Below are 25,246 nucleotides of genomic sequence, written 5' to 3'. Positions count from 1 at the left end.
ATCCCCTGCTGGGAACTGGCCTGCAACCAAGGCATGTGCCCTGGCTGGGAATCAAACTGCGATCCTTTGGTTCACAGACCTGCACTCAATCCACTGAGCTACACCAGCTAGGGCTATTTTTTAGTTTTTGATCTTCAATTTCTTAGATAAGTCCCTTTAACATTTCATGTAAGGGCTTGATATGATGAACTCCTTTATCTCATCTGGGAAGCACTTTATCTGCCCTTCCATTCTAAATGATAGCTTTGCTGGATAGAGTATTCTTCACTGTAGGTTCTTGCCTTTCATGACTTCAAATACTTCTTTCTAGCCCCTTCTGGACTGCAAGGTTTCTTTTAACAAATCAGCTGATAGTCTTATGGGCACTTTTTTGTAGGTAACACTCTCCTTTCCTCTTGGTGCTTTTAAGATTCTTTTTTTTAAATTTCTTTTTTTAAAAAATATATTTTATTGATTATGCCATTACAGTTGTTCTATTTCCCCCCTTCAATCCCCTTCACCCTGCACATCCCTCCCCCTCCATTCCCCATCCTTTAGTTTATGACATGTCTCGAGTTCTTTAGATTCTATATTTCCCCTACTATTCTTGCCCTCCCGCCTGTCTATTTTCTACCTACCATCTATGATACTTATTTTCTGTACCTTCTCCTCCTCCCACTCCCATGTTGCTAACCCGCCAGGTGATCTTCATTTCTATGGTTCTGCTCCTGATCTAGCTGTCCTCTTAGTTTGCTTTTGTTTTAGGTGTGGTTGTTAATAATTGTGAGTTTTCTGTCCTTTCACTGTTCATATTTTTCATCTTTTTCTTATATAAGTCCCTTTACCATTTCATATAATAAGGGCTTGGTGGTGATGAACTCCTTGAATTTGATCTTATCTGAGAAGCACTTTATCTGTCCTTCCATTCTAAATGAAAGCTTTGCTGGATAGAGCAATCTTGGATGTAGGTCTTTGGATTTCATGACTTGGAATACTTCTTTCCAGCCCTTTCTTACCTNCTATGCTACTTATTTTCTGTACCTTCTCCTCCTCCCACTCCCCTGTTGCTAACCCGCCAGGTGATCTTCATTTCTATGGTTCTGCTCCTGATCTAGCTGTCCTCTTAGTTTGCTTTTGTTTTAGGTGTGGTTGTTAATAACTGAGTTTTCTGTCCTTTCACTGTTCATATTTTTCTTATATAAGTCCCTTTACCATTTCATACAATAAGGGCTTGGTGGTGATGAACTCCTTGAATTTGATCTTATCTGAGAAGCACTTTATCTGTCCTTCCATTCTAAATGAAAGCTTTGCTGGATAGAGCAATATTGGCTGTAGGTCTTTGGATTTCATGTCTTGGAATACTTCTTTCCAGCCCTTTCTTACCTGGAGCCCTAGGTGTTCACCAGGGTGGGGAGACCCAGTCGCTGGGTTGTGACGCTGTATGTGGGGGCGGGGTCAGAGAGGGGCAATGGGTTCCCTCTGCTGCTTCCCGCAAGCTGCTGGGGCCTGCTCGGTCTGTCTCACTGCTCTCTCTTTTGCTGGTTTATCTGTGTGTGAATGTGTGGCCGTGGTCAGCCTGCTGCCTTGTGCCCTCACTGGGTCTGCCCATTGCTGTTGCTACCCCACATCTGGGATCCGCCCACAGCTGCCTGCAGCCTGGGTCAGGAGATCTTTTCTGCTGGACCCTGCTACACTGCTGGCTCCACCCCTCTTACGGGTCTGGCTGAATGGTTCATTGTTGTCCGACTTCCATATTGTTCAATATTCTGTGTTTTGGCTGCATTTTTGTTTACTAAAACTTTGTTGTCTTTAAACTTGGTTGTGGGAAAAGGCAGTGTTTCCACCTATGCCTCCATCTTGGCAGAAGTCACCAAGATTCTCTCTTTATCTTTAATCTTGGCTAACCTACTTATGAGGTGCCTCAGTGTGTTCCTCCTCAGGTCCAATTTCTTTGGGACTCTCTGGGCTTCCTCAAAGTCTGTTTCCTTCGCCAGATTGGGTATGTTTTCCTTCATTATTTGTTCAAATAAGTTTTCAGTTTCTTGCTGTTGTTCTTCTTTTGGTACCCCTATGATTCAGAGTGCTTAAAGTTGTTTCATAGGTTCCTAAGCCTCTTTTGATATTTTTGAATTTTTGTTTCTTCATTCTCTTCTAGTTGGATGTTTATTGTTCCTTTTGTTCCAAATTGTTTTCAGTCTTGGTTTCCTTCCTTTTACTATTGGTTCCCTGTATATTTTATTTCACTTTGGGTAGCCTTAATTTCTTCCTTCATTTTGTGAGTGAGCTCAATCAGTTCTGTGACCATCCTGATTACTACTGTTTTGAACTCTGCATGAGATATGTTGTCTCTCCTCTCTTAGCTCTTTTTCTGGAGTTTTGATTTGTTCTTTCATTTCGGCCATATTTCTTTGTCTCACTGCAGTTGTTATGTTGTGAGGGGGTGGAGCCTTAGGTATTAGCCAGGGCAGGGCGACTCTGTTGTGGTGCTGCCTGTGAGGAACAGGTCAGAGAAGGAACAATGCTGTTTGCCTACTCTGCTCTAGCCACTCTTTTCAAGGACCTCTCCTGTGAGAATGGGAGGAGGTTCTCCTGCCGTGGCAACCCCCACAGTATTTTACTAGTTTTGAGTCTTTATTTTCCTGTTCCACTGGCCCTGCCTGGCCTCTGTAGTCTGCTGCCTTGGTGCATGTCCTGTTAACTTGGCTATCCGTCTCCCATCTCCACCCCTCCTACTGGTCTGGGTGAATGTTTCTTTAACTTCTTGGTTATTAGAGTTTCATGCAGTTTCACTTTGTGGCACTTCTGGTTGTTTATTGTTGTTATCCTTCTTTGGTTGTGCAAGGAAGCGAAGCATTTCTACCTATTCCTCCACCTTGGCCAGAATCTCAAGATGCATTTTGCAAGGCAGTGACAATCAAAGAGATGAGCTGCTAGGGAGTAAATTCACAAACTTAATCATCCATTTTCTGATTGGTAGAGTCAAATGGACCTTCAGTGTTTGGGTGAACCAATGGTTAACAGGTGGCGCTATGAGTTAAGAGCAATGAGCTATACGACAGGGAACAAAAAAAACCTGGAGTGTATTTATAAAAAATTATATTTTTAATAATTTTTTAAAAATTATATTTTTAATAATTTTTTAAAGATTTTATTTATTTATCTTTAGAGGGGAAGGAGAGAGGGAGAGAAACATCAGTGTATGGTGGCCTTTTGTGCATCCCCTGCTGGGAGTTGGCCTGCAGCCCAGGCATGTGCCCTGACTGGGAATCAAACCGCGATCCTCTTGTTCGCAGGCCTGTGCTCAATCCACTGAGCTACACCAGCCAGGTAGTATTTATTCTTACATGTTTAAACTTCAGTGACCTTCAAAGTACTCTCCATTTGATGCAGTACACCTATCAAGACTTTTTTCCCCACTACTCAATATGGTTTTTGAACTTGTAAATTTAGATGCCTTTTGATGTTTTTTGTTTTATCTCTTCCACATCAGCAAAACATTTCCTTTTGAGGGCTTTTTTTTTTTAAGCCAGAGAAACAAAAAACAAAGTCACTCAGGGCGTGTATAGGTAAATAGGGAGGGTGGGGTATGGGGTCATGCTGTTTTGGTCAAAAACTGAATACCCAGTGCTGTGTGGGCAGATGTGCTCTTAAATCACCCATCATGAAATGGGCAAACACATTGAGTCTTAAAAAAAATTCACTGAAGCCAAACACAGCTTCTCGTAGTGCCAAGCTGGTATACTGCTACAGATGGGTTCCTAGAACCCTCACCTGGGCACAGAAAGCCTGTACTACAGTGGGGCCATGCTGCATGAGATAATTCCGTGATTATTTTTTTGTTGGGGGTTGGGGTCCTTCCTTGTATATAATTAAGCATTTAGCAACATCCTAATTCAAGTTAAGGTCTGCAGAATGAAGAGTTTTAGTCACAGTTTTAGTACAGGGAGTGTTGGTTGTCAGCAGCATAAGAAGTTTTTGGAACATTTTTGTTCCAGTTTTGGAATGGCCTAGTCATGCTATGGGTGGTTTTGGAGCCCAAAGAATAATTTGTAAGCTCCTTCAGAGGCTAAACTGCAAAACATGCAAATAAGTGTTGGACCACAAATTATGATATTAAAGTTCTTACAAATCCTCAGTGTAATGATATGTACCTATCCACCTTTATATCATAGTGTTTTACTGGCATAAAAATTATCTGCACTCTGCCTATTCATCCCTTCCTACAGGGCCTGACAATAAGCTTTTGTCAGGGCATCAATTTCAAAGACATCCATCAGTAACAAACATATTGCCAGCTGTGTGACATGGCAACAAGGTAAGTAACCAGGCCTGCTCACCCACAAAGTTCTTTAAAAAATTCTAGCCCTGGCTGGTGTGGCTCAATGGATTGAGTGCCCGCCTGTGAACCAAAAAGTCACTGGTTCCATTCCCAGTCAGGGCACATGCCTGTGTTGCAGGCCAGGTCCCCCGTCTGGAGGTTTACACTACAATTAAATCACTACAATTAAATTGTTTCATACACACCCCACACCTGAACACTTCGGCTGTGTGATGGTCCTCGGTGCTTATCCAACTGGAATATGTTTCTCAAGACTGGACCACAAGTCTGACAGGAGTGCATCTTCAGCGAAGACAGAGATGCCCTGGAGGTGCTGGCCTGTGATAGTCCCACAGAAACACTGTTCAAAGGGGGCTTCTATGTCCTTCGGTCCACAGCTGCCACCTGAACACAAATAAACACTGGTGAAGTATATGTTGGCTATAGGAATGCAATGTCATCATTAATGAGTATGTTACATCAGGAGTAAGTCTAGGGGATGGTTTTCAATGAGGAGAGTTAAAATGTGGTTGGGGAACTGTCTCCTGAGCATTACCCACCTCCTAACACAAAAGAATGCAATGTTCCAACAAGGAAAAGGACACAAGAATAAGGTAGAATAGAAAGAAGATATGCCCTGGCTGGTGTAGCTCAGTGGATTGAGTACAAGCCTGCAAACCAAAGGATCGTCAGTTCGATTCCCAGTCAGGAAACATGCCTGGGTTGCAGGCCAACTCCCCAGCACGGAGCCTGCCAGAGGCAACCACACATTGGTATTTCTCTCCCTCTTTCTCCTCCTCTCTCTAAAAATAAAATAAAATCTTTTTAAAAAATATTTTACTTATTTTTCTTTAGAGAGGAAGGGAAGGAGAGAAATATCAATGTATGGTTGCCTCTAATGCATCCCCTGCTGGGAACTGGCCTGCAACCCAGGCATGTGCCCTGACTGGGAATCGAACCTCGATCATGTGGTTTGCAGGCCCAAGCTCAATCCACTGAGCTGTACCAGCCAGGGCTAAAATCTTTTTAAAAAATCAATACTAATGAATACATAAAATATGAGAAAAAAAATCTGATTAAGTGGCTAACCAGGTACATTTTAATGAGGAATTGCTCTTCCTTATTAATCAGCAGGGGACTGTAAAGGCAAATGACAATGAGACATTACCTCATACATGTTATTAGAACTATCACCAAAAAGACAAGAGGTTAAGTATTTACAAACATGTACAGAGAGTGGAATGCCACTGTTGATGGGAATGTAAACTCTTAAAGGCATTATGAAAAACTATATATAGAGCTGTGGCTCAATCCTCAAGAGGATTGAGCGCTGGCCTTGAAATCAATAGGTCACTGGTTCAGATCCCGGTCAGGGCACATGCCTGTATTGTGTTCCACATCCCCAGAGGCAAAAGATGAATGTTTCTCTGTTTCTCCCTCTCTATAAAAATAAAATACTTTTAAATGAAAATGTGCAAAAATAAATAAAAACCATACAGTAAAATAAAATATTTTTAAAAAAATAAAAATACCTGAAATGTGCAAAAATAAATAAAAACCCTACAGTATGAGCCAGCAAATCTGACATCCTGGCATACACTGAAGGAAATAAAATCAGAATGTGAAAGAGACATGTTTATTTTCATGTTCACTTCACCATTGTTCACAATACACAAGCTATAGAGACATAAATGTCTAGCCAGGGATAACTGGATAAAAAAGAGGTGTTGCACACACATAGAACCCCTTGCAATATTACTCAGCTTAATGACCCCCCTAAAAAATTTTAAAGTATAAAAAAAGATGAAAAAAAAGAGAAAACACTGCCATATGCAACAACTTGGATGAACCTGGAGGGCATTAAGCAAAATGAAATAAGCCAGTTGCATGAAGATACATACTATATGATAGCACTTAGCTGGGGAATTTAAACAACAAAAAACCTGGACTCACAGAAACTAAATAGACTGATGAGGCCAAGGGAAGGAAAAGTGGAAAGTGATCAATCAAAAGGTACAAACCTTCCTATAAGATCAGTCAAGTTTTGAGGATCTAATGTAAACCCAGTGCCCACAGTAAATAATACTGTACACTTAAAGTTGCCGGGGGAGTATATCTTAAGCCCTATTGCAAAAAACGGTAATTATATCACATTACAAAAAAAACATTAACTTACGGGAATTATTTAACAACTATCACATTTTACATTTCAAACACTCTGTATATACCATTTTACAGACTCTGAGTCCTACCTGGAGAGGATATTAAGTGCCAAGTTCTCCATCGTCATCACATCATGGTATACGTGTTTCTGAGCCCCATCAAGGAGACTCCATTCCTCCCAGGAGAAGAGCACAGCAGTGTCCTCAAAGGTCACACTGGCCTGCCAAGATGGGGACAGGAAACCACAAACTTTTTTTTTTTTGAGAACCTCACAGTCCACCTCACACATCCTCCCCCTGCTCATCCTCCAGGGCTCCTCCAATGAAAGACACCAGACCCTAGTGACAGGGATGTCTGCTTATCTCTTGCAATCCCCTAATGACTGTGTTCAGCCCTCAGCAACAGGCAGTAGGGAAACACAGACCTCATCCAAGCTGTGGGCCGTACCTGCAGGGCCCCATCCCTCCTGCAGAGCAATTCCCTCCAAGGGTCTCCCAGACTGTACCCCCTAGACTCAGCAAAAACGGGCTCCTGCTTCACCTGGTCCCACCCCAAGGCCTTGGGGCCATCACCTCACACAACCTACACGTGTGCACACACCATCTTCTAACACCTCGGTTCCCACAATTCCACCCCCACAGCTCTGCGACTGTGCTGCATTCACAGGCATTTCTCTCCACTAAGCCGGTGCGTGGCGCAAGGCAACCATAGTGCTCGAACAACTCAAACACCACCCAGCACGCCGTCCCCTGCCGGGTCACAAGCCGGGGAAAGTCCCAAGTGAGGCTCTTCAGTTCTCCCTGCCGGCCTCAGACTTTCATTTGATAATCAGGCACCCAGAGGGCCGGTAACATTTCAGTTACAAATAACCCGGGTCCCCTCTGCACTGTACTTGCTGTTCCCGCAGTAGACACAACACACCTGTCTCCACTTGGCCCCCGCAGGTCCCGGACGCCAGGGCCAGGGCTGCAGGGTGTGACAGACACCCGAACTCTGATTGCAGGGCTAGGTGGGCTGAGGGGGCAGGACCCGGGGGAGGCGCACTTACCTCCACCGGGCGCCTCAGCACAGCCGCCCCCATTGGACTCTGCAGAGCAGGGCGGATGTAGAGGGAGCGCCGAACCAAGTGTTCCTGTCCTGGCCCTGGTGCAGGTCACAGGAGCGCGGTGCTGAGTCTCGTGCCGTGTCTGGGCACCTGAGATGTTCTTTAAGCCCTGGTTGGTGAGGCCCAGTGGACTTGCAGGCCAGGTCCCCAGTTGGGGGCATGTGAGAGGCAACCGATCAATGTATCTCTCACACATTGATATTTCTCTCCCTCTCTTTCTCCCTCCCTTCCCCCTCTCTAAATAAAACTTTAAAAAATAATAATAAACCTTTGTTAAGGGAGGGATCCAGCAAAAGTAGTGTTCCTACTTCCTGAGAGGGTTTTTCTTCATTGTCTACTGCAGCAAAAGGCATAATTTAATATTCTGTGAAGTCAGCCTGTGATGCTCTCAAATATCGTGATCTGAACAGGCTCTTTCTATAGAATCATTCACTCATAACATTTAGGCATAGCAGGGCATGTGTTACTGCCTTCGAATGTGTGTGAGGTAGGTATTTGTATTTTGTTTTAATGCAAATGGCCACGAACTGTAGAAATGACTCCATACTGAGTCATTGCTGGGAAGAAAGAAAGGAAGTATTCTGAATTAGATGAACGAGCAGTAGTTTATGAAAGGACAAAGCTGATGCCATTTTCTATCATGGTACCATTTGCAGAGCAAGCCTGTGAACTTGTTAAACACGACTGCCATTTTACTCTTCTGAGCTTGTGTCACCAGGCCTGGGAGTTACCGGAAAGCAAGACTAGAATGTGACTCACCACTCCCCAAAGCCACAGGCAAAATATAACATTGGAGCAAACTGCAGCGTATGCAAAACCAAAGGAAACCTTCTAAGGTGCAACACCCCTAATAGGCCAGCAGCAACTCTCAGCCACAGCCAACCCCAACCCTGCACAATCGAATAAAAGCTCAAGTCCTCCACCCTTCCGTGCCCGTGCATTTCTCCGCCATCTACCCCCTTTCCAATCTTGGAAAGTAAATAAACTTTGTGCTCTGCATTTTCTTCTTTTTGTGAATTCTTTCACAGCCAGCGACACCTGCCACCCTAACAGCTTGTATAGAAAATAATGGAGTTCTCTTAATTAGTCCTTCCAGGGTGACTGGATCTTCTAGTTGCTTACCTTTTTGGTTACCCTTGAAAATAGAGGTTTTTAACAATTTTAATTGAGTTGAAAACATATTGTATGGCTTTGATAATAGAAGAAATAAGGACTTCCGCCAAGATGGAGGCAGGCACAGGTGGAAACACTGTGCCTCCTCGCACAACCAAGTTTAAAGTCAACAAAATTTCAGTAACAAAAACACAGCCAAAACACAAAACATTGAACTATACGGAAGTCTGACAACAACGAACCTTTCAGCCAGACCGGTAAGAGGGGCGGAGCTAGTGGCAGAGCACTGTCCGGCAGGAAAGATCCCCGGGACTGACCCAGGTGCACAGGCAGCAGTGGGTGGATCCCAGGTGTGGGGTAGCAACAGGCGGACCCAGTGAGGGCACAAAGTGGCAGGCTGACCACGGCCACACATTCACACACAGATAAACCAGCAAGAGAGAGAGCATGGAGACAGACCATGCAGGCCCCAGCAGCTTGCAGGAAGCAGCAGAGGGAACCCCCATTGCCCCTCTCTGACCCCGCCCCCACATACAGCGTCACAACCCAGCGATTGAGTTGCTCCACCCTGGTGAACACCTAGGGCTCCTACCCTCATACATAGCAGGTGCGAGCAGACCAAAACATTATGGCTCAAGAAGAACTCAAAGCCCCAGAGCCGATAACTCTAAGCGACCAAGACATATCAGATGCACAGTGCAAAACACTGGTGATCAGGATGCTCATAGAACTGGTTGATTTTAGTCACAAATTAGGAACATATGGAGGCTAAACTGATTGAAATGAAGGGAAATGCACAGGAAACCAATAGTGATGGAAAGGAAACTGGGACTCAAATCAAGGGAGTGGACCAGAAGGAAGAAAAAAATGACCAAACAGAAAAGAATGAAGAAACAAGAATTCAAAAAAAAAAAATCAGGAGAGGCTTAGGAACCTCCAGGACATCTTTAAATATTCAAACATCTAAATTATAGGGGTACCAGAAGGGGAAGAGGAACAGCCACGAGTGGAAAACTTACTTGAACAAATAATACAGGAGAACTTTCCCAGTCTGGCAAAGGAAATAGACTTCCAGGAAATCCAGGAAGCTCAGAGAGTCCCAAAGAACTTGGACCCAAGAAGGAACACACCACAGCACATCATCATTACATTAGCCAAGATTAAAATGGAGAGAATCCTAGAAGCAGCAAGAGATAAGGGGACAGTCACCTACAAAGGACTTCCCATCCGACTGTCAGCAGATTTCTCAAAAGAGACCTTACAGGCAAGAAGAGGCTGGAAAGAAGTATTCCAAGTCATGAAATCCAAAGACCTACAGCCAATATTGCTCTATCCAGCAAAGCTTTCATTTAGAATGGAAGGATAGATAAAGTGCTTCTCAGATAAGATCAAATTCAAGGAGTTCATCATCACCAAGTCCTTATTATATGAAATGTTAAAGGGACTTATGTAAGAAAAAGAAGATAAAAAACATGAACAGTGAAAGGACAGAAAACTCACAGTTATTAACAACCACACCTAAAACAAAAGCAAACTAAGAGGACAGCTAGATCAGGAGTGGAACCATAGAAATGAAGATCACCTGGAGGATTAGCAACAGGGGAGTGGGAGGAGGAGAAAGGGGAAGAAGGCAGAAAATAAGTAGCATAGACGGTAGGTAGAAAATAGAAGGGAGGGCAAGAATAGTAGGGGAAATATAGAATTTAAAGAAGTTGAGACACGTGGACATAAACTAAAGGGGGGGAATGAAGGGGGAATTAGAACTGTAATGGCATAATCAATAAAATATATTTTTTTAAAAAGAAGAAATAAGGTAGAGAGGTAATTTTTGAAGGAAAAGAATAAAAAGAGTTCTTCTAAGAATGGTTATTTCTCAATGAATAAGAAGGTTTGTGAAAGCTGTAGAAAGGTTTGCAGAAAGTTGTGAAAGTTTTATGTTTTTAAAGAAAAAAAAATCCCAGGCCTTGCCACTGACTAAGTTAGTTGGATTTTCGTCCTGTATACCAAAAAGTTGCAAGTTTGATTCCTGGTCAGCACACATACCTAGGTTGTGGGTTTTCTCCCCAGGCAGAATGCCTATAGGAAGCAACTAGTCAGTGTTTCTCTCTCACATCGATGTTTCTCTCTTTTAAAATCAATGAACACATTTTCAGGCGAGTACTAAAACAAAAGAAAAAATATCAGCTAAGCTTTAGCCTCCCTTCCCCCACCTAATTTATCTCCAGTGACATTCTCTGACAACACTGGTGGGATCTGGAGTTGTTTTAATCATACTGGCTCTTCCCATCATTGATGAGGGGAAAACCTACCTGTCAGCTGCTGAGTAACTATTTCATTAAAATGCGTCTCTTTCAACACTGAGATAAAAAGTAATCCTGCCTTCTGGACACTAAGTTACCTGTCCACATGACCATCCTTAGAGAATGCCCAGGTGATGGTGTCTGGTGAGTCAGGATTTCAACAACGCTGATTGTCTGGGGCCCCTTCCTTCTTTGTTTTACAGAGGTCTGATCAGAGCACTGGGGCGGAATGGGGAGGGGCCATAGGAGGAGATGGCCCAAGGCAACAGTAAACAGTCCAGGACAGGTTTGGCTGAGAGGATGAATGCCTCCGGAGTGCACGGAATTATCGGCTAGATTTGAAATAAAGGAGAGGCTCTCTGCCTTCCTTTGGCTCTCTCTTCCTTGAGGATGCCTGGGTGATTATGCTGCAGCCCCTGCATTTCCTAATGGTCGGTCTATTAGATAGGCAGCAGCCTGGTATTCTTCCAAAATTGTGTAGCTTTTCATCTTGTTCTTTAGTTGGTAAACAAACCCTATTGAAATAAGATCATTAAAAACTAACAGGAGGAATACTAGGAGGACAAAAGATTTCCCACATTCATTACACTAATAAGGCCTTTCTTCTGCGTGAACTCTCCGGTATGTAAGGAGGGATGCCTTCGGAAAAAGGATTTCCCAGTCACACACTCATAAAGTCTTTCTCCTATGTGTACTCTCTGATAAGCGCTAAGGTTGGAACCAGATGCAAAATATTTTCCATTTTCACTATACTTACAAAGTCTTTCTCTTACATAACCTCTCTGATGTTGAATGAGGTGGGACTTTATAAGATTCCCCACACACACACACACACACTACAGTAATAAGGCCTTTTTCCAGTATGAACTCTCAGATGGAATGGAGGGCCAAGATGAGAGCTAAAACATTTTCCACATTTACTACACTCATAAGACCTGGATCCGTTGTGAACACTCTCATGATAACATAAGCCTAGACGAGACATAAAAGATTTCCCACATTCACTACTCTCGTTAGACTTTCTTCCATCTGGTGTTGAGTGAGGTACGACTCATGGCTAAAGGATTTCCAACATTCAGGGCACTCATAAGGTCTTCTTCCTGTGCGTACTCTTCTGATATAGAATGAGTATTGAACTACTGGTAAAAAGATCCCTACTCTTCTCTATGTATTCTGCAATGTAGAATAAGTACTAAACTATTGATAAAATATTTTCCACACTCACTGCATTCATAAGTTCTTGCTCCAGTGTAAACTCTCATAAGCACAACGAGGTAAGATTTTGTATAAAGGATTTCCCACATTGTGTGCATTCATAAAGCCTTTTCCCAATGTCAGCTGTTCATTGTTGAATAAGTGCATGCCTAGCTTGGGCACCTGGTGGGGTTGGGAAGAGAGGATAATCCAGCAAGTGGCCACGGCTGAGGAATAAATTGATATGAGAAGGATATGGAGGCAAAGGTTTAATTGAAGGCAAATGAAATGGAGTCCTGCTATTTATTTGCTGCTCTACATGGTGAGAATATGGGGCCCAGAGATACCGCATCACCCTCTTTCTTGCTCTTGTGCACTGAGACAGTGATCAATGTAGCCATGCCCTTAGAGCAAGCACCAGGATGAGTTATTTCTTTGAGGTGTCGCATTTGGGAGTAGAATGGGTAGAGAAGGGATGTATGTGTTTAGAGGCAATAGCAACTTACGGTTTTAGAAGAGATCCTACTAGTAGAATGAAACATCTCCATTATGACAGAGTATGATCTTTGAGGGCATGGCCAGCAACTTCAACCAGAAATGGGGGTTTCTCGGTGAGGCTCAGAGGTTGATGTACTGTGATTAGACGCAGTAAGACCTTCACATGGGTAAGACCTTCACATCCCTCCCTCCTAGAATCCTGGGCTCATCTCTGTCTTTCCTCCCTCCCCAGAGTCATTTCTGTCATTCCACAGCTGGACCATGCACTAGTAACACCCACTTTCCAGCATTTGTGCCGAGGACACCAGTGCTAAGTAAATATGGGGTGCTCTGCTCCCAGAAAATCCCTCCCACAGCAGCCCCATCACCTACTTCAAAGAAAGAAGGTGAGTGTTAGGGTGTCAAGAATCTTGCGGTCAGCTTAATGAATGTCACCTGGCTTACATTTTCCGTGGCTTGGGCACAGTGTGGGAGCTCAGTGTTTCAGGTTCTGTCCCCTTCCTCTGAGACAGGCTAGTAGTAAGCCAAGACGAGTGGAACAGGGAAGCTGAACAAAGTGGCTGAACAATTTCCAGCTACATACAGAAAGTCACTTCCTTAGAGAAAATATCTAGCCCCAGAAAAGCAACAAAACCATGTGGGCGATGCCAGGACCAGCTGCAATGACTAACGACCCTCTGTTGTCGCACTCACCAATCAGTAGCGGCAACAACCCTTAAAAAGCAAACCTGGAAAACTGATGACTGTTTTGTGAAACCCTCCCCTGAGACCTGTCCACGACGCCTGACTGCAAGAAAGAAAACCCTCGAGACAGCTGCAGCTCATATGGCTCATCAGTTGGTGGGGCGTCATCCTGTAAAGCAGATTCTATTCCCGGTCCAGGTGCATATGGGAGGCAACCAATGGATGTTTCCCTATCGTATTGATGTTTCTCTATCATATTGATATTTCTGTCACATCCTTCCTCTCTCTAAAAAGCAATGGAAAAATGTCCCTGGGTGAGGATAAAAAAAAAAAAACAGCCCAAACCCCTCAAGATAAAGAGCCCAGGGGTGGCCTTTCTCTGGGGCGCAGGTATGCATCATTCCCCTCCCCCCTTTTTTTCTCCCACAAGACTTGCAGCAGCACGTCATCCTGGACTAATACCCCCACCTGGAAACTAATAGGCCCCCTTTTCCCTGACTTCCCAGTGAGCTAAGGCAGCCAGCACAGGTTCTCCTGTTGCTTCTTCGATGCCAAGCTCTTTCTTGTTTCACTGCCTCCAGCTTTAATACCCTCATAGTATCTGGGCTCATGTTGCAATTTTTTTGGAGGGGCACGAAGTCAAGAACCCAAACACTACCCCCCCAGATGCAGTTCTGTTCAGGATTAGATTCCCTGTGTGGTAACACCTCCAGGTACTTCCTGGTGGCTGCTAAGAATTGCAAGCACTGTCATGCTTACTGTCAAGGGGCTGTTCTGATAAGTACCTTTTTCAGGTTTCTGTAACATAGTTTTTCCTACCTTCTACTGTGTGCTGAGCCACAAACTGGTTTTTTTTTTTTTTTTGCTGGTCTCCTTTTCCCTTCAGTTTTGTGACTCTGAATTTCAATTGAGCCATCTCTTTAAAAGTTTAAAGATACCAACAGCTTTTTGTTTTGTTTTGAAATGCAAACATAGAGAGAGAAAGCTCCTCCACCTCTGCAGCCCAGGTGAGGGGAGGAGCCTAACTTCAGTGTCCAGCTGGCTGCAATGTCAAAAACCACATTCTCTCATAAGGATGTTTGTCTTTCCTCTGGATGGAGCCTAAGGTGAACAGGGTAAGCTCTGCCTGACAAATGCCGCTGTAGTCTGGTTACTTGGGCACTAGTTGTTTTTGTATTTTTTAAGTATATTTTATTGATTATGCTATCACAGTTTTCCCAATTTTTTTCTCCCTTTTGTACCTCCTGTGCCCCGAACTCCCCAACCCTCTGGCGTTCCCCCTCCCTCACTCATGTCCATGGGTTGTACACACAAGCTTTTTGGCTTGTTTCCTACACCATTCTTAACCTCTCCCCGTCTATTTTATGCCTACCCTGTTTATTTTTAATACATGCCTGTACTAGGTTTTATCCACTTAGCTATTTAGAGGGGTGAGATTTGTTTGTCTTTCCTGTTTCCTACTGGATTGCCTGTGATGTACATCAAACCTGACTTTATAATTATTCAATAACAGTATGTTGCTCTTCCTACTCCCCTCATGGAGAGGATTTCTGGACTTGGAGTAGATATTGTTTGTATTTGCTCCACAATCACCACCACACACCTGATAGCAAAGACCCAACCTCAAGTACCCAGCTCAGCAATAGGGGACAGGGTGTAACAGGACGGCACAGAGAGGTCAGGAAGCCCTCCTTTCTAGGAACATCATTGACAAGGATGAGCCCTATGGGTATTTTTTCTCTGGAACCAAGAGGGGGGCAGCTCTGTTCTGTTTAAAGGTAAACTGAGGTACATTAAAACTTTGATGATTTTATTTGAGAAAACAATTGTCCATTCAGGCAGCACCAAACCAGGCTCCAGGAAAGGCTTTAGTTGAGCAGAAGGAAAGCAAGAAAATGATTGAACTGGCTATAATGTAAGGAGTTGCCTCATTTCAAAAAGCCTCGTTGACTGTGATTGGTTGTTCTTAACTTTCAATTTCTTACCACTGAGACATTTACAAGAATCTACTCTGAATTAGATTTTCAGTTTGCCCAGGCACACTGCATAGCAGTGGACCCACCTCAGCCGAATGGCCTCCTTGTTCAATCACAGTCCCAAGCCAAAGAAGCAGGTTGCTAGGCAACTTCAGTGTCTGGAGGCCTCACAGGGCTCCCAGGCAGTGGAGGTCCTCACGCCCTTGTCACCATTCGCCAGCTTGGCTCACTGCAGACACTCTGAGGGGGTCCCCAAGGAAGCACAGCTCTGCTGCTCCCCCGAGTGAGCACACCTGCAGCCCCATGGGCTGGAGCAGAAGGGGAGCCGCCTGGCCGTCCCTAGGAATCTTCTCAGGGGCCGCACAGACCAGTCCATCAGCACCCAGGGGCTCATCAGAAACGTGGCTTCTCAGCCCCAAACCCAAACCTACCCACTCGCTTTGGAGGCAGGGTGCAAGAATCGGAGTTTTCAGACACTCTCACTGGTGTCAATGCATAATAAGAGAAGTCCATCCCTTTTTGTAGTTCCCGTGGACAGGGCACCCAAGATTCATGGCACATACAAAAAGCAACCAATGAATGTATAATAAAGTGGTGGTTGGAGATCTAAGTTTCAAACTCAGGCCACTTGGAGAGTCTCATCACTGTGGTCCTATTTGCCTCCCGCAAGCTATGAATGCCCAGACCATCCTGATGCCAACTGGTCCCCTTATCTGTTCCAATCCACCAACGATACACAAGGAAAATGAGCAATTGCTAAAAAGCAAGGCATAATAGAATTACTGAATGTGCCCTGGCTGGTGTAGCTCAGTGGATTGAGCGCGGGCCTGCGAACCAGACGATCGAGGTTCGATTCCCAGTCAGGGCACATGCCTGGGTTGCAAACCGGTTCCTTGCAGGCTAACTACCAGCAGGGGATGCACAAAAGGCAACCATACATTGATGTTTCTCTCCCTCTCTCCTTCCCCTCTATAAATAAATAAATAAAATCTAAAAAAAAACAAAAACAAAAACAAAAAAAACAATCCATTAAGTAAAGAGGTCACTCATGAATTTGAAATTGAGTAAAATTCAAACATATATCTTTGTTGCTTCACTGTCCTAGCTGTTAAGGAAAATAGCCCTGGCTGGTGTGGCTCAGTGGATTGAGCTCTGTCCTGCAAACTAAAAGCTCACCAGTTCAATTCCAGGTCAGGGCGCATGCCTGGGTTGCAGGCCAGGTCCTCAGTTGGGGGCATGGGAGAAGCAACCGATATTTCTCTATTTCTCTTTCTCCCTCCTTTCCCCTTCCTCTAAAATTAAATAAAGTATTAAAAAAGGAAAATGGTCAATGTTTGTAAAATAGGCAAAATATATCAGCACACATTCTACCTGACATTACACATAGCAAATACATATGAAAATCTACTCATCAAGAAAGCTTAAGAAAACGCAATTAAAACAAAAATTAGATAGCACTACAAATTATTTTAAAAAGCTAAATTAAAAATAACAAAAAAAGTATTAATGAGCCCTGGCTGGTGTAGCTCAGTGGATTGAGCGCGGGCCTGTGAAACACACGATCGCGGTTTGATTCCCAGTCGGGGTGCAAGCCTGGGTTTCGGGCCAGTTCCTGGCGGGGGACTCACGAGAGGCAACCATGCATTGATGTTTCTCTCCTTCTCTCCTTCCCTTCCCCTCTAAAGATAAATAAATAAAACCTTTTAAAAAAAGTATTAATGATGTTGTGGAGCAATGGAACTCCCATAAAGATAAGAATGCAGACAAGTGTGATCATTTTACATCACAATTTGTTAGTTTCTTCAAAAGTTAATACTCACCTACCTACCTGTGACTCAGACATTACACTATAAGTTATTGACAGAAGATAAATAAAACACAGAAAGAATTGTACACATAGGTTTATGCAACCTTCACTTATCATAATAAAAAAACCAGAAATACCCCAAATGTTCATAAAAAGATGAATGGATAAACGAATTGTGGTATATCCAAAAATAGCAAAAATATAAAGGACACAAAAATAAGTAAACATTTCATGATTCCATCATATAGCAAATACAAAATTATCTATACTAAGAGAAAGTAAATCAAGTTATTTGAAGGGCTGTGACCTGCAGGGAGAGATTAAAAAAGAACAGAGGCGGGGCTTCCAGCCAAGATGGAGGCGTAGGTGGAAACATTGTGCTTCCTCACAAAACTAAGTTTAAAGACAACAAAACTTTGGTAACAAAAACACAACCAAAACACAGAAAATTGAACTGTACGGAAGTCTGACAACAATGAACCATTCAGCCAGACCAGTAAGAGGGGTGGAGTCAGTGGCTGGCAGTGCGGGGTCCACAGGAAAAAGCGGTCGGACCAACCCATGTGTGTAGGCGGCCGTTGGCAGATCCCAGGCGCAGGGTGGCAACAGGCGGACCCAGTGAGGGTGCAGGGCTGCTGGCTGACTGTGGTCACACATTCATGTGCAGATAAACCAGGCGAAGGAACAAGCAATGAGACAGACCGTGCAATCCAGGGCCCCAGCAACGGGAATTAAAGCCTAAAAGCACCAATTGGAAAAACTTTCGAGCTCGAGGTGCCGGGAGAAATTCCCAGGCGCACAGAGAGTTTGTTGGAGAGACCCACAGGGTCCTGGAGGGTGCACAGGCCCACACCCGGAGGGAGCCAGCATCAGGGGGACCTGGTTTGCTTGCAGGAAGCAGCAGAAAGGACCGAAATCCAAGAGAGCAGAGAAGAACGCCATTGCCGCTCTGACCCCACCCCCACATACAGCGTCACAACCCAGCGACTGGGTTGCCCCACCCTGGTGAACACCTAAGGCCCTGCCCCTCATACATAACAGGTGCAAGCAGACCAAAACATTATGGCTCAAGAAGGACTCAAAGCCCCAGAGCCAATAATTCTAAGTGACCAAGAAAGTCAACTTTTTAGATGGACAGTTCAAAACACTGGTGATCAAGATGCTCACAGAACTGGTTGCTTTTAGTCACAAATTAGAGGAACAAATGAAGGCTAAACTAACTGAAATGAAGGGAAATGCACAGGAAACCAATAGTGATGGAAAGGAAACTGGGACTCAAATCAAGGGAGTGGACCAGAAGGAAGAAAAAAATGACCAAACAGAAAAGAATGAAGAACAAGAATTCAAAAAAATCAGGAGAGGCTTAGGATCCTCCAGGACATCTTTAAACATTCCAACATCCAAATTATAGGGGTACCAGAAGGGGAAGAGGAACAGCAACAAGTGGGAAACTTACTTGAACAAATAATAAAGGAGAACTTCCCCAGTCTGGCAAAGGAAATAGACTTCCAGGAAATCCAGGAAGCTCAGAGAGTCCCAAAGAAGTTGGATCCAAGAAGGAACACACCAAGGCACATCATAATTACATTAGCCAAGATTAAAATGAAGGAGAGAATCCTAGAAGCAGCAAGAGATAAGGGGACAGTCACCTACAAAGGAGCTCCCATCGTATTGTCAGCTGATTTCTCAAAAGAGACCTTACAGGCAAGAAGGGGCTGGAAAGAAGTATTCCAAGTCATGAAATCCAAAGACCTACAGCCAAGATTGCTCTATCCAGCAAAGCTTTCATTTAGAATGGAAGGTCAGATAAAGTGCTTCTCAGATAAGGTCAAATTCAAGGAGTTCATCATCACCAAGCCCTTATTATATGAAATGCTAAAGGGACTTATCTAACAAAAAAAAGATAAAAAATATGAACAGTGAAAGGACAGCAAACTCACAGTTATTAACAACCACACCTAAAACAAAAGCAAACCAAGAGGACAGCTAGATCAGGAGCAGAACCACAGAAATGAAGATCACCTGGAGGATTAGCAACAGGGGAGTGGGAGGAGGAGAAGAGGGGAGAAGGTACAGAGAATAAGTAACATAGACGGTAGGTAGAAAATAGGCAGGGGGAGGGCAAGAATAGTATGGGAAGCCTGGCTGGTGTCGCTCAGTGGATTGAGCACCGGCCTGCGAACCAGAGGATCGCAGTTCGATTCCCAGTCAGGGCACATGCCTGGGTTGCAGGCCAGTTCCTGGCAGGGGACACACGATACATTGTGTGTCCTTGGCAGAGGCAACCATATTTCTTTCCCTCTCTCTTTCCCTTCCCCTCTAAAGATAAATAAATAAATATATTTTTTTAAAAAAGAATAGTATGGGAAATATAGAATCTAAAGAACTTGTTGGAGAGACCCACAGGGTCCTGGAGGGTGCACAGGCCCACACCCCCAGGAGCCGGCACCAGGGGGGCCTGGTTTGCTTGCAGGAAGCAGCAGAAAGGACCGAAATCCAAGAGAGTAGAGAAGAACGCCATTGCCGCTCTCTGACCCCACCCCCACATACAGCATCACAACCCAGCGACTGGGTCGCCCTGCCCTGGTGAACACCTAAGGCCCCGCCCCTCATACATAACAGGCTTGAACAGACCCATGAACATAAACTAAAGGGGGGGGGGGAAATGGGACAACTGTAATGGCATAATCAATAAAATATATTAAAAACGAAAATCAAAGTACAAAAGGCAAAAATACACTGGCAGGTTAAGTCATTCCCATAATTGTGATGATGCTTTCAGTTCATATGTATCTCAAAATGTCAAATATGATGCTTTAAATATGCATAGTTTATTACATGTATGTTTGTTTTCCTGCCTGTGCAACATGACCTTGGGTAAGCATCACTACAGGAATTCACAAAATTCATTTGTCTTCTATAACAAAGACTTTAGGCACAACAGATAAATACACCTGGCCCTGGCTGGTGTGGCTCAGTGGATTGAGTACTGGCCTGAAAACCGAAGGGTTGCCAGTTCGATTCTCAGTGAGGGCACATTCCTGGGTTGCAGCCAGGTCCCCATTGGGAGCATGTAAGAGGCAACCTATTTATGTATCTTTTTCACATCAAAGTTTCTCTCCCTCTCTTTCTCCCTTCCGTCCCCTCTCTGTCTAAAAATAAATAAAATCTCTAAAAAAACAAAACATGCTTGGAGATCCTAAGATTTGTGTGCACATTTATCCTGCATAGTCATTGTTACAGAAATGCTTGTGTATTTAAGAAGCACACTCCATTGTGTTGGCTGAAGTCTCCAATCCCTACAAATCCCGTGCCATTTCAGTAGCAGTTAGTTTCCAGTAACCCCAATGGTCTTATAACCAGTGAGCATCACCAAAGGAATCGAATTATCAGAACACATGGTTCATTGCAGGACCTACGTACGAAACAGGTTCCCTTCAACACTCCCTGAGGTTATCCCCTGTGAGCAATGAGAAAATTCATGCTGCTCCAAGAAGCACTTGAGATTGTCACATCTGACCCCTCCACAGGGTGATTTCTAAATCTCCTAAAGTTCATAGCTTCTAGGCTTCACACAAAGACCAAAAAGCCATGCAGTCCTTCCTACAAAGAACATAAATCTGGCAAAAATGAGTGAGCTGTATTTTTCCTTTATAATGTCCTTATGAAAAACATAAAGTTGGGGATCCTCATTAAAATGTTCACCTTTCATACCTGTGGAGCCAAACTCTGTTAATTAAATATACCACTCACTAAATAGAACTCAGAAAATATAAGAACTGACACAGCAAGGAATTAAACAGTATTATACAAACCAAAGCAATGTCCAGCAAGGAGGTCAAGTTGGTAACTTGGAAGCTGGAAAAATTCCCGGGAGAACATGGTCCTCCAGCCAGACTCATGTGATATTCTATGAGCCAATAAAGGGTTGAATTTCTGCCCAATGTGACTCCAAAGACCTCAGGACTCCTCTTTTCCTCTGATACACGAGAGAACACGTCAGCACAGCAGGGTGGTAATGGACACACACTGTGGGGACCTGCCACATGGTAGTCTGAAATGACTTTGACAACAGAAAATGGTGAAGAGTCCCGTGCAGGTTAGAAAGTACAATATAGACACACATGATCCCCACACAACTAAACTTATGGCGAATTTCCCAAATGTGGACAACTGGGTATACAAGATCAAATTCACACAGATGGTTTCTCATGGTTTATTCCAGTGTCATTATACTGACAAGAAAAGTGCCTATTCTCTTGCACATCTAGGTAGGGTCTTTTTCCAGTGTAAATTCTACACTGTATAATAAGGTAAATTCTTTAAGGATTTTCTTCATTCTGTGCGCTTATAAGGCCTTTCTCCTGAATAAATTATCTGGTGGTGAAAGACTGCGAGGCTATGGGTAAAGGATTTTTCACCTTTGCCACACAATAGGCTTTCATCCTGTGTAAATTATCAAATAACAAACTCCAGATACATTTCCTATATTCCATACACTTATAAAATCATTTTGCAGCATGAAGTCTCAGGTGTTAAGAAAGGTAAAGTTTATGGCTAAAAGATTCCCCACATTTTTTAACTAACATCCCTTTCTACAGTGTGAACTGCCCACTGTTAATTGGACTGGGAAGTATCCTTACAGGATTTCCCACATTTGCTGGACCATAAGGCCTTCATCTCGTGTGAACTCGCTGGTGTACAAGAAGGTGATGTCTCTGGATAAAGGATTTCCCACACTCACTGCACACATAGGGCCTTTCACCTGTGTGAGTTCTTTGATGGCGAATGAGTGCAGAGCTCTTGGGAAAAGATTTCCCACATTCACTGCACTTGTAAGGCCTTAACCCAGTGTGAATACTCTGATGATAACGCAGGCCAGAGCCAGAGGAAAAAGATTTCCCACAATCAGTACATTGGTAAGGCTTTTCTCCAGTGTGAACTCTCCAGTGTTCAATGAGGTAAGAATTTGCTCTAAAGGACTTCCCACATTCAGTACATTCATAAGGCCTTTGGCTTGTATGAACTCTCTGATGATCACGGAGAGCATAACTAGAGGTAAAAGATTTTCCACATTCACAGCATTCAGAAGACCCTTCTCCACTGTGAATTCCCTGATGACAACGGAGTTTCCTCCTAGTGGTAAAAGAAATCCCACACACACTGCACTCATAAGGCCTCTCTCCTGTGTGAACTCTTAGGTGTATAAGAAAGTAGCATTTTTGGATAAAGGATTTTCCACATTCACTGCACTCAAAAGGCTTTTCTCCAGTATGAACTCTCTGATGATTTCTTAGGTTAAAACCAGATGCAAAAGATTTCCCACATTCATTGCACTGATACGGCCTTTCTCCTGTGTGAACTCTCTGGTGTGTAAGAAGGTGATGTCTTTGGATAAAGGATTTCCCACAGTCGCTGCACTCATAGGGTCTCTCTCCTGTGTGTACTCTCTGATGATTACTGAGGTTGGAACCAGCTGGAAAAGATTTCCCACATTCATTGCACCGATAAGGCATTTCTCCTGTATGAATTCTCTGGTGTGTAAGAAGGTGATGTCTTTGAATAAAAGATTTCTCACACTCACTGCACTCATAGGGTCTCTCTCCTGTGTGTACTCTCTGATGATTACTGAGGTTGGAAACAGATAAAAAAGATTTCCCACATTCATTGCACTGATAAGGCCTTTCTCCAGTGTGAACTTTCTTATGATAATGAAAAGCAGAGCTAGAGGTAAAACATTTCCCACATTCACTACACTGATAAGGCCTTTCACCCGTGTGAACTCTCTGATGTTGGATGAGGTTGGACCTTTGGCTATAAGATTTCCCACATTCAATGCACTTATAAGGCTTTCTTCCAGTGTGAACTCTCAGATGATAACGAAGGCCGGGGCGAGAAGTAAAACATTTCCCACACTGACTACACTCATAAGACCTGGATCCATTGTGAACACTCTCATGATAACGTAAGCCTGGACGAGATGTAAAAGATTTCCCACATTCCCTGCATTCGTAAGACTTTCTTGCACTATGAACTATCTGGTGTTGAGTGAGGTACGACTCATGGCTAAAGGATTTCCAACATTCAGTGCACTCATAAGGCCTTTTTCCTGTGTGTACTCTCTGGTGTAGAATGAGTATTGAACTACTGGTAAAGGATTTTCCACACTTAATACACTCAAAAGGCCTTTCTCCAGTATGTACTTTCTGGTGTAAAATAAATACTGAACTATTGGTAAAACATTTCCCACATTCACTACACTGGTAAGACCTTGTGCCAGTGTGAACTCTCATATGTACCGTGAGGTAAAATTTTCGTCTAAAGGCTTTCCCACAGTGCATACACTCATAACGCCTCTCTCCAGAGTGAACCGTCCGTTGTCGTATAAGGATGGATCTACGGCTGAACGACTGCACACATTCCTGGCACAAGTTATATATATTTTTAGTATGATTTCTCCAGGGATAAACAAGGACAAATTTTCGGTTAAAGGACTTCCCACATTTGCTGCACTTGTACTGCCTTGCCTGACAATGAATTCTTTGATGACAACTAAGGGTTGAGGTTAGCCTAAAAGACTTGCCACATTTGCCACACACATGAAGATTTTTACCAGTGTGAAGTCTCTGGTGAACAACTAATGAGGACTGATTCCTAAATGCTTTCCCACATTCAGGGCACACAAAACACTGTCTTCCAGTGTGGATGTCCTGATCCCAAGCATGTGTGTGTCTAGGGCTAAAGACTTTCTTACATTCTGTCCAGGTCAAAAGAGTTTTCCTCTTTTCTATAGTTTCCCCACATTTGGTGATTCTGTTGGGCTCTTCCCCAGTGTAAGTCATTTGCTGCTGTAGATGTTCTGAGGTGGCCAGGAAGTTCTTCCCAACTTCATCACAAATAAAGGGCTTTTCTGAAACACAGAATTTATGGCTCTTCACAAACAAGGCCCTGTCCATACTGCTTCTTAAGGGTTTCGCTCCCAGGTGCTGCTCCTGGTGTGTTTGGAGGTTTGCACTACAATTAAATTGTTTCATACATACCCCACACCTGAACACTGTGTGGTTGTGTGGTGGTCCTTGGTGCTCAGCCAACTGGACTATGTCTCTCAAGACTGGACCACAAGTCTGACAGGAGTGGGCCTTCAGGGAAGTCAGAGATGCCCTGGAGGTGCTGGCCTGTGATAGTCCCACAGAAACACTCTGTTCAAAGGGGGCTTCTACATCCTCTGGTCCACAGCAGCCACCTGAACGCAAATAAACGCTGGTGAAGTACATGCTGACTATAGGAATGTATCAAAGTCATCACAAATGTATATTTGTTACATCAGGAGTAAGTCTAGGGGATGGTTTTCAACGAGGGGAGTTAATATGTGGATGGGGAAGTGGCTCCTGAGCATTACCCACCTCTCAGACAAAAGAATGGAAAGTTCCCACCAAAGAAAGGATACAAGAATAAAGTGTAACACAAAGAAGATAAGCATGTTCTAAAATTTGTTCATTGGGCCCTGTCTGGTATTGCTCAGTGGATTGAGTGCTGGCCTGTGAACCAAACGGTTGGTGGTTTGGTTCCCAGTCGGGGCACATGCCTGGGTTGCAGGCTAGGTCCCAAGTAGGGGGGTGCATGGGAGGCTACAACACATTGAGTTTCTCTCCCCCTCTCTCTCTCCCTTCCCCTCTCTAAAAATAAATAAAATCTTTAAAAAAATAAAATAAAATTTGTTCCTTGGAGGAAGGATTCCTGTAGGACCTCTTTTGCTTGTGACATAAGGCTGTGTAGAAGAACACATCAAACCCAGAAAAAAATCAATTGCAGTAGACTAGCTGCCATTCAAGGCCAATGTAAGGATGCATGCTGGACTTTCGCCAAGATGGAGGCATAGGTGGAAACACTGTGCCTTCTCCCACAACCAAGTTTGAATAAAACAAAGGTTTGGAGAAACAAAGACACAACCAAAGGACAGAAAATTGAATTATACGGAAGTCCGACTACATCTAACCTTTCAACGGGGACGGTAAGAGGGGCGGAGCCAGCAGCGAGCAGGGTCGGGCAGGACAGGGCCCCGACCCAGGCCCGCAGGCAGACGAGAACCAGTTGGGGTGCGGGGCAGAC

General features: G+C 43.9%; 2 protein-coding genes and 2 long non-coding RNA genes across 7 annotated transcripts in view; 2 read left to right on the top strand and 2 right to left on the bottom strand.

Moving 5' to 3' along the window:
* LOC118988174 (zinc finger protein 883-like) overlaps positions 1–25,246 on the top strand; it is a 309,510-nt gene that overhangs the window by 167,878 nt on the left and 116,386 nt on the right. The window lies entirely within an intron of this gene.
* Positions 2,676–25,246, bottom strand: part of LOC118988162 (zinc finger protein 256-like) — a 75,002-nt gene continuing 52,431 nt past the window's right edge. For 3 of the 4 annotated variants that reach the window (XM_037047580.1, XM_037047581.1, XM_037047583.1), the window contains one exon: positions 20,323–24,380. In XM_037047580.1, coding sequence (XP_036903475.1) covers positions 21,814–24,380 — 2,567 coding nt within the window. In that variant the 3' untranslated portion in view covers positions 20,323–21,813. Of the gene's footprint in view, positions 2,907–20,322; positions 24,381–25,246 lie in introns of those variants that run through there. The other variant, XM_037047584.1, reaches the window with a different exon arrangement.
* On the top strand, positions 3,574–8,564 carry LOC118988204 (uncharacterized). Its single transcript, XR_005066732.1, has 2 exons — positions 3,574–4,294; positions 8,222–8,564. It is a non-coding gene; the product is annotated as an uncharacterized LOC118988204 (long non-coding RNA).
* On the bottom strand, positions 5,818–7,734 carry LOC118988203 (uncharacterized). The gene is made up of 2 exons (XR_005066731.1): positions 7,509–7,734; positions 5,818–6,680 (listed from the first exon to the last, which is right to left on the bottom strand). It is a non-coding gene; the product is annotated as an uncharacterized LOC118988203 (long non-coding RNA).

This window comes from Sturnira hondurensis, unplaced genomic scaffold (assembly GCF_014824575.4).
Source record: "Sturnira hondurensis isolate 20B ecotype Veracruz unplaced genomic scaffold, ASM1482457v3 Scaffold0006199, whole genome shotgun sequence".
Taxonomy (NCBI): domain Eukaryota; kingdom Metazoa; phylum Chordata; class Mammalia; order Chiroptera; family Phyllostomidae; genus Sturnira; species Sturnira hondurensis.
The sequence above is the reverse complement of the archived record's forward strand: the minus strand, read 5'-3'. Positions and strand labels throughout refer to the sequence as shown.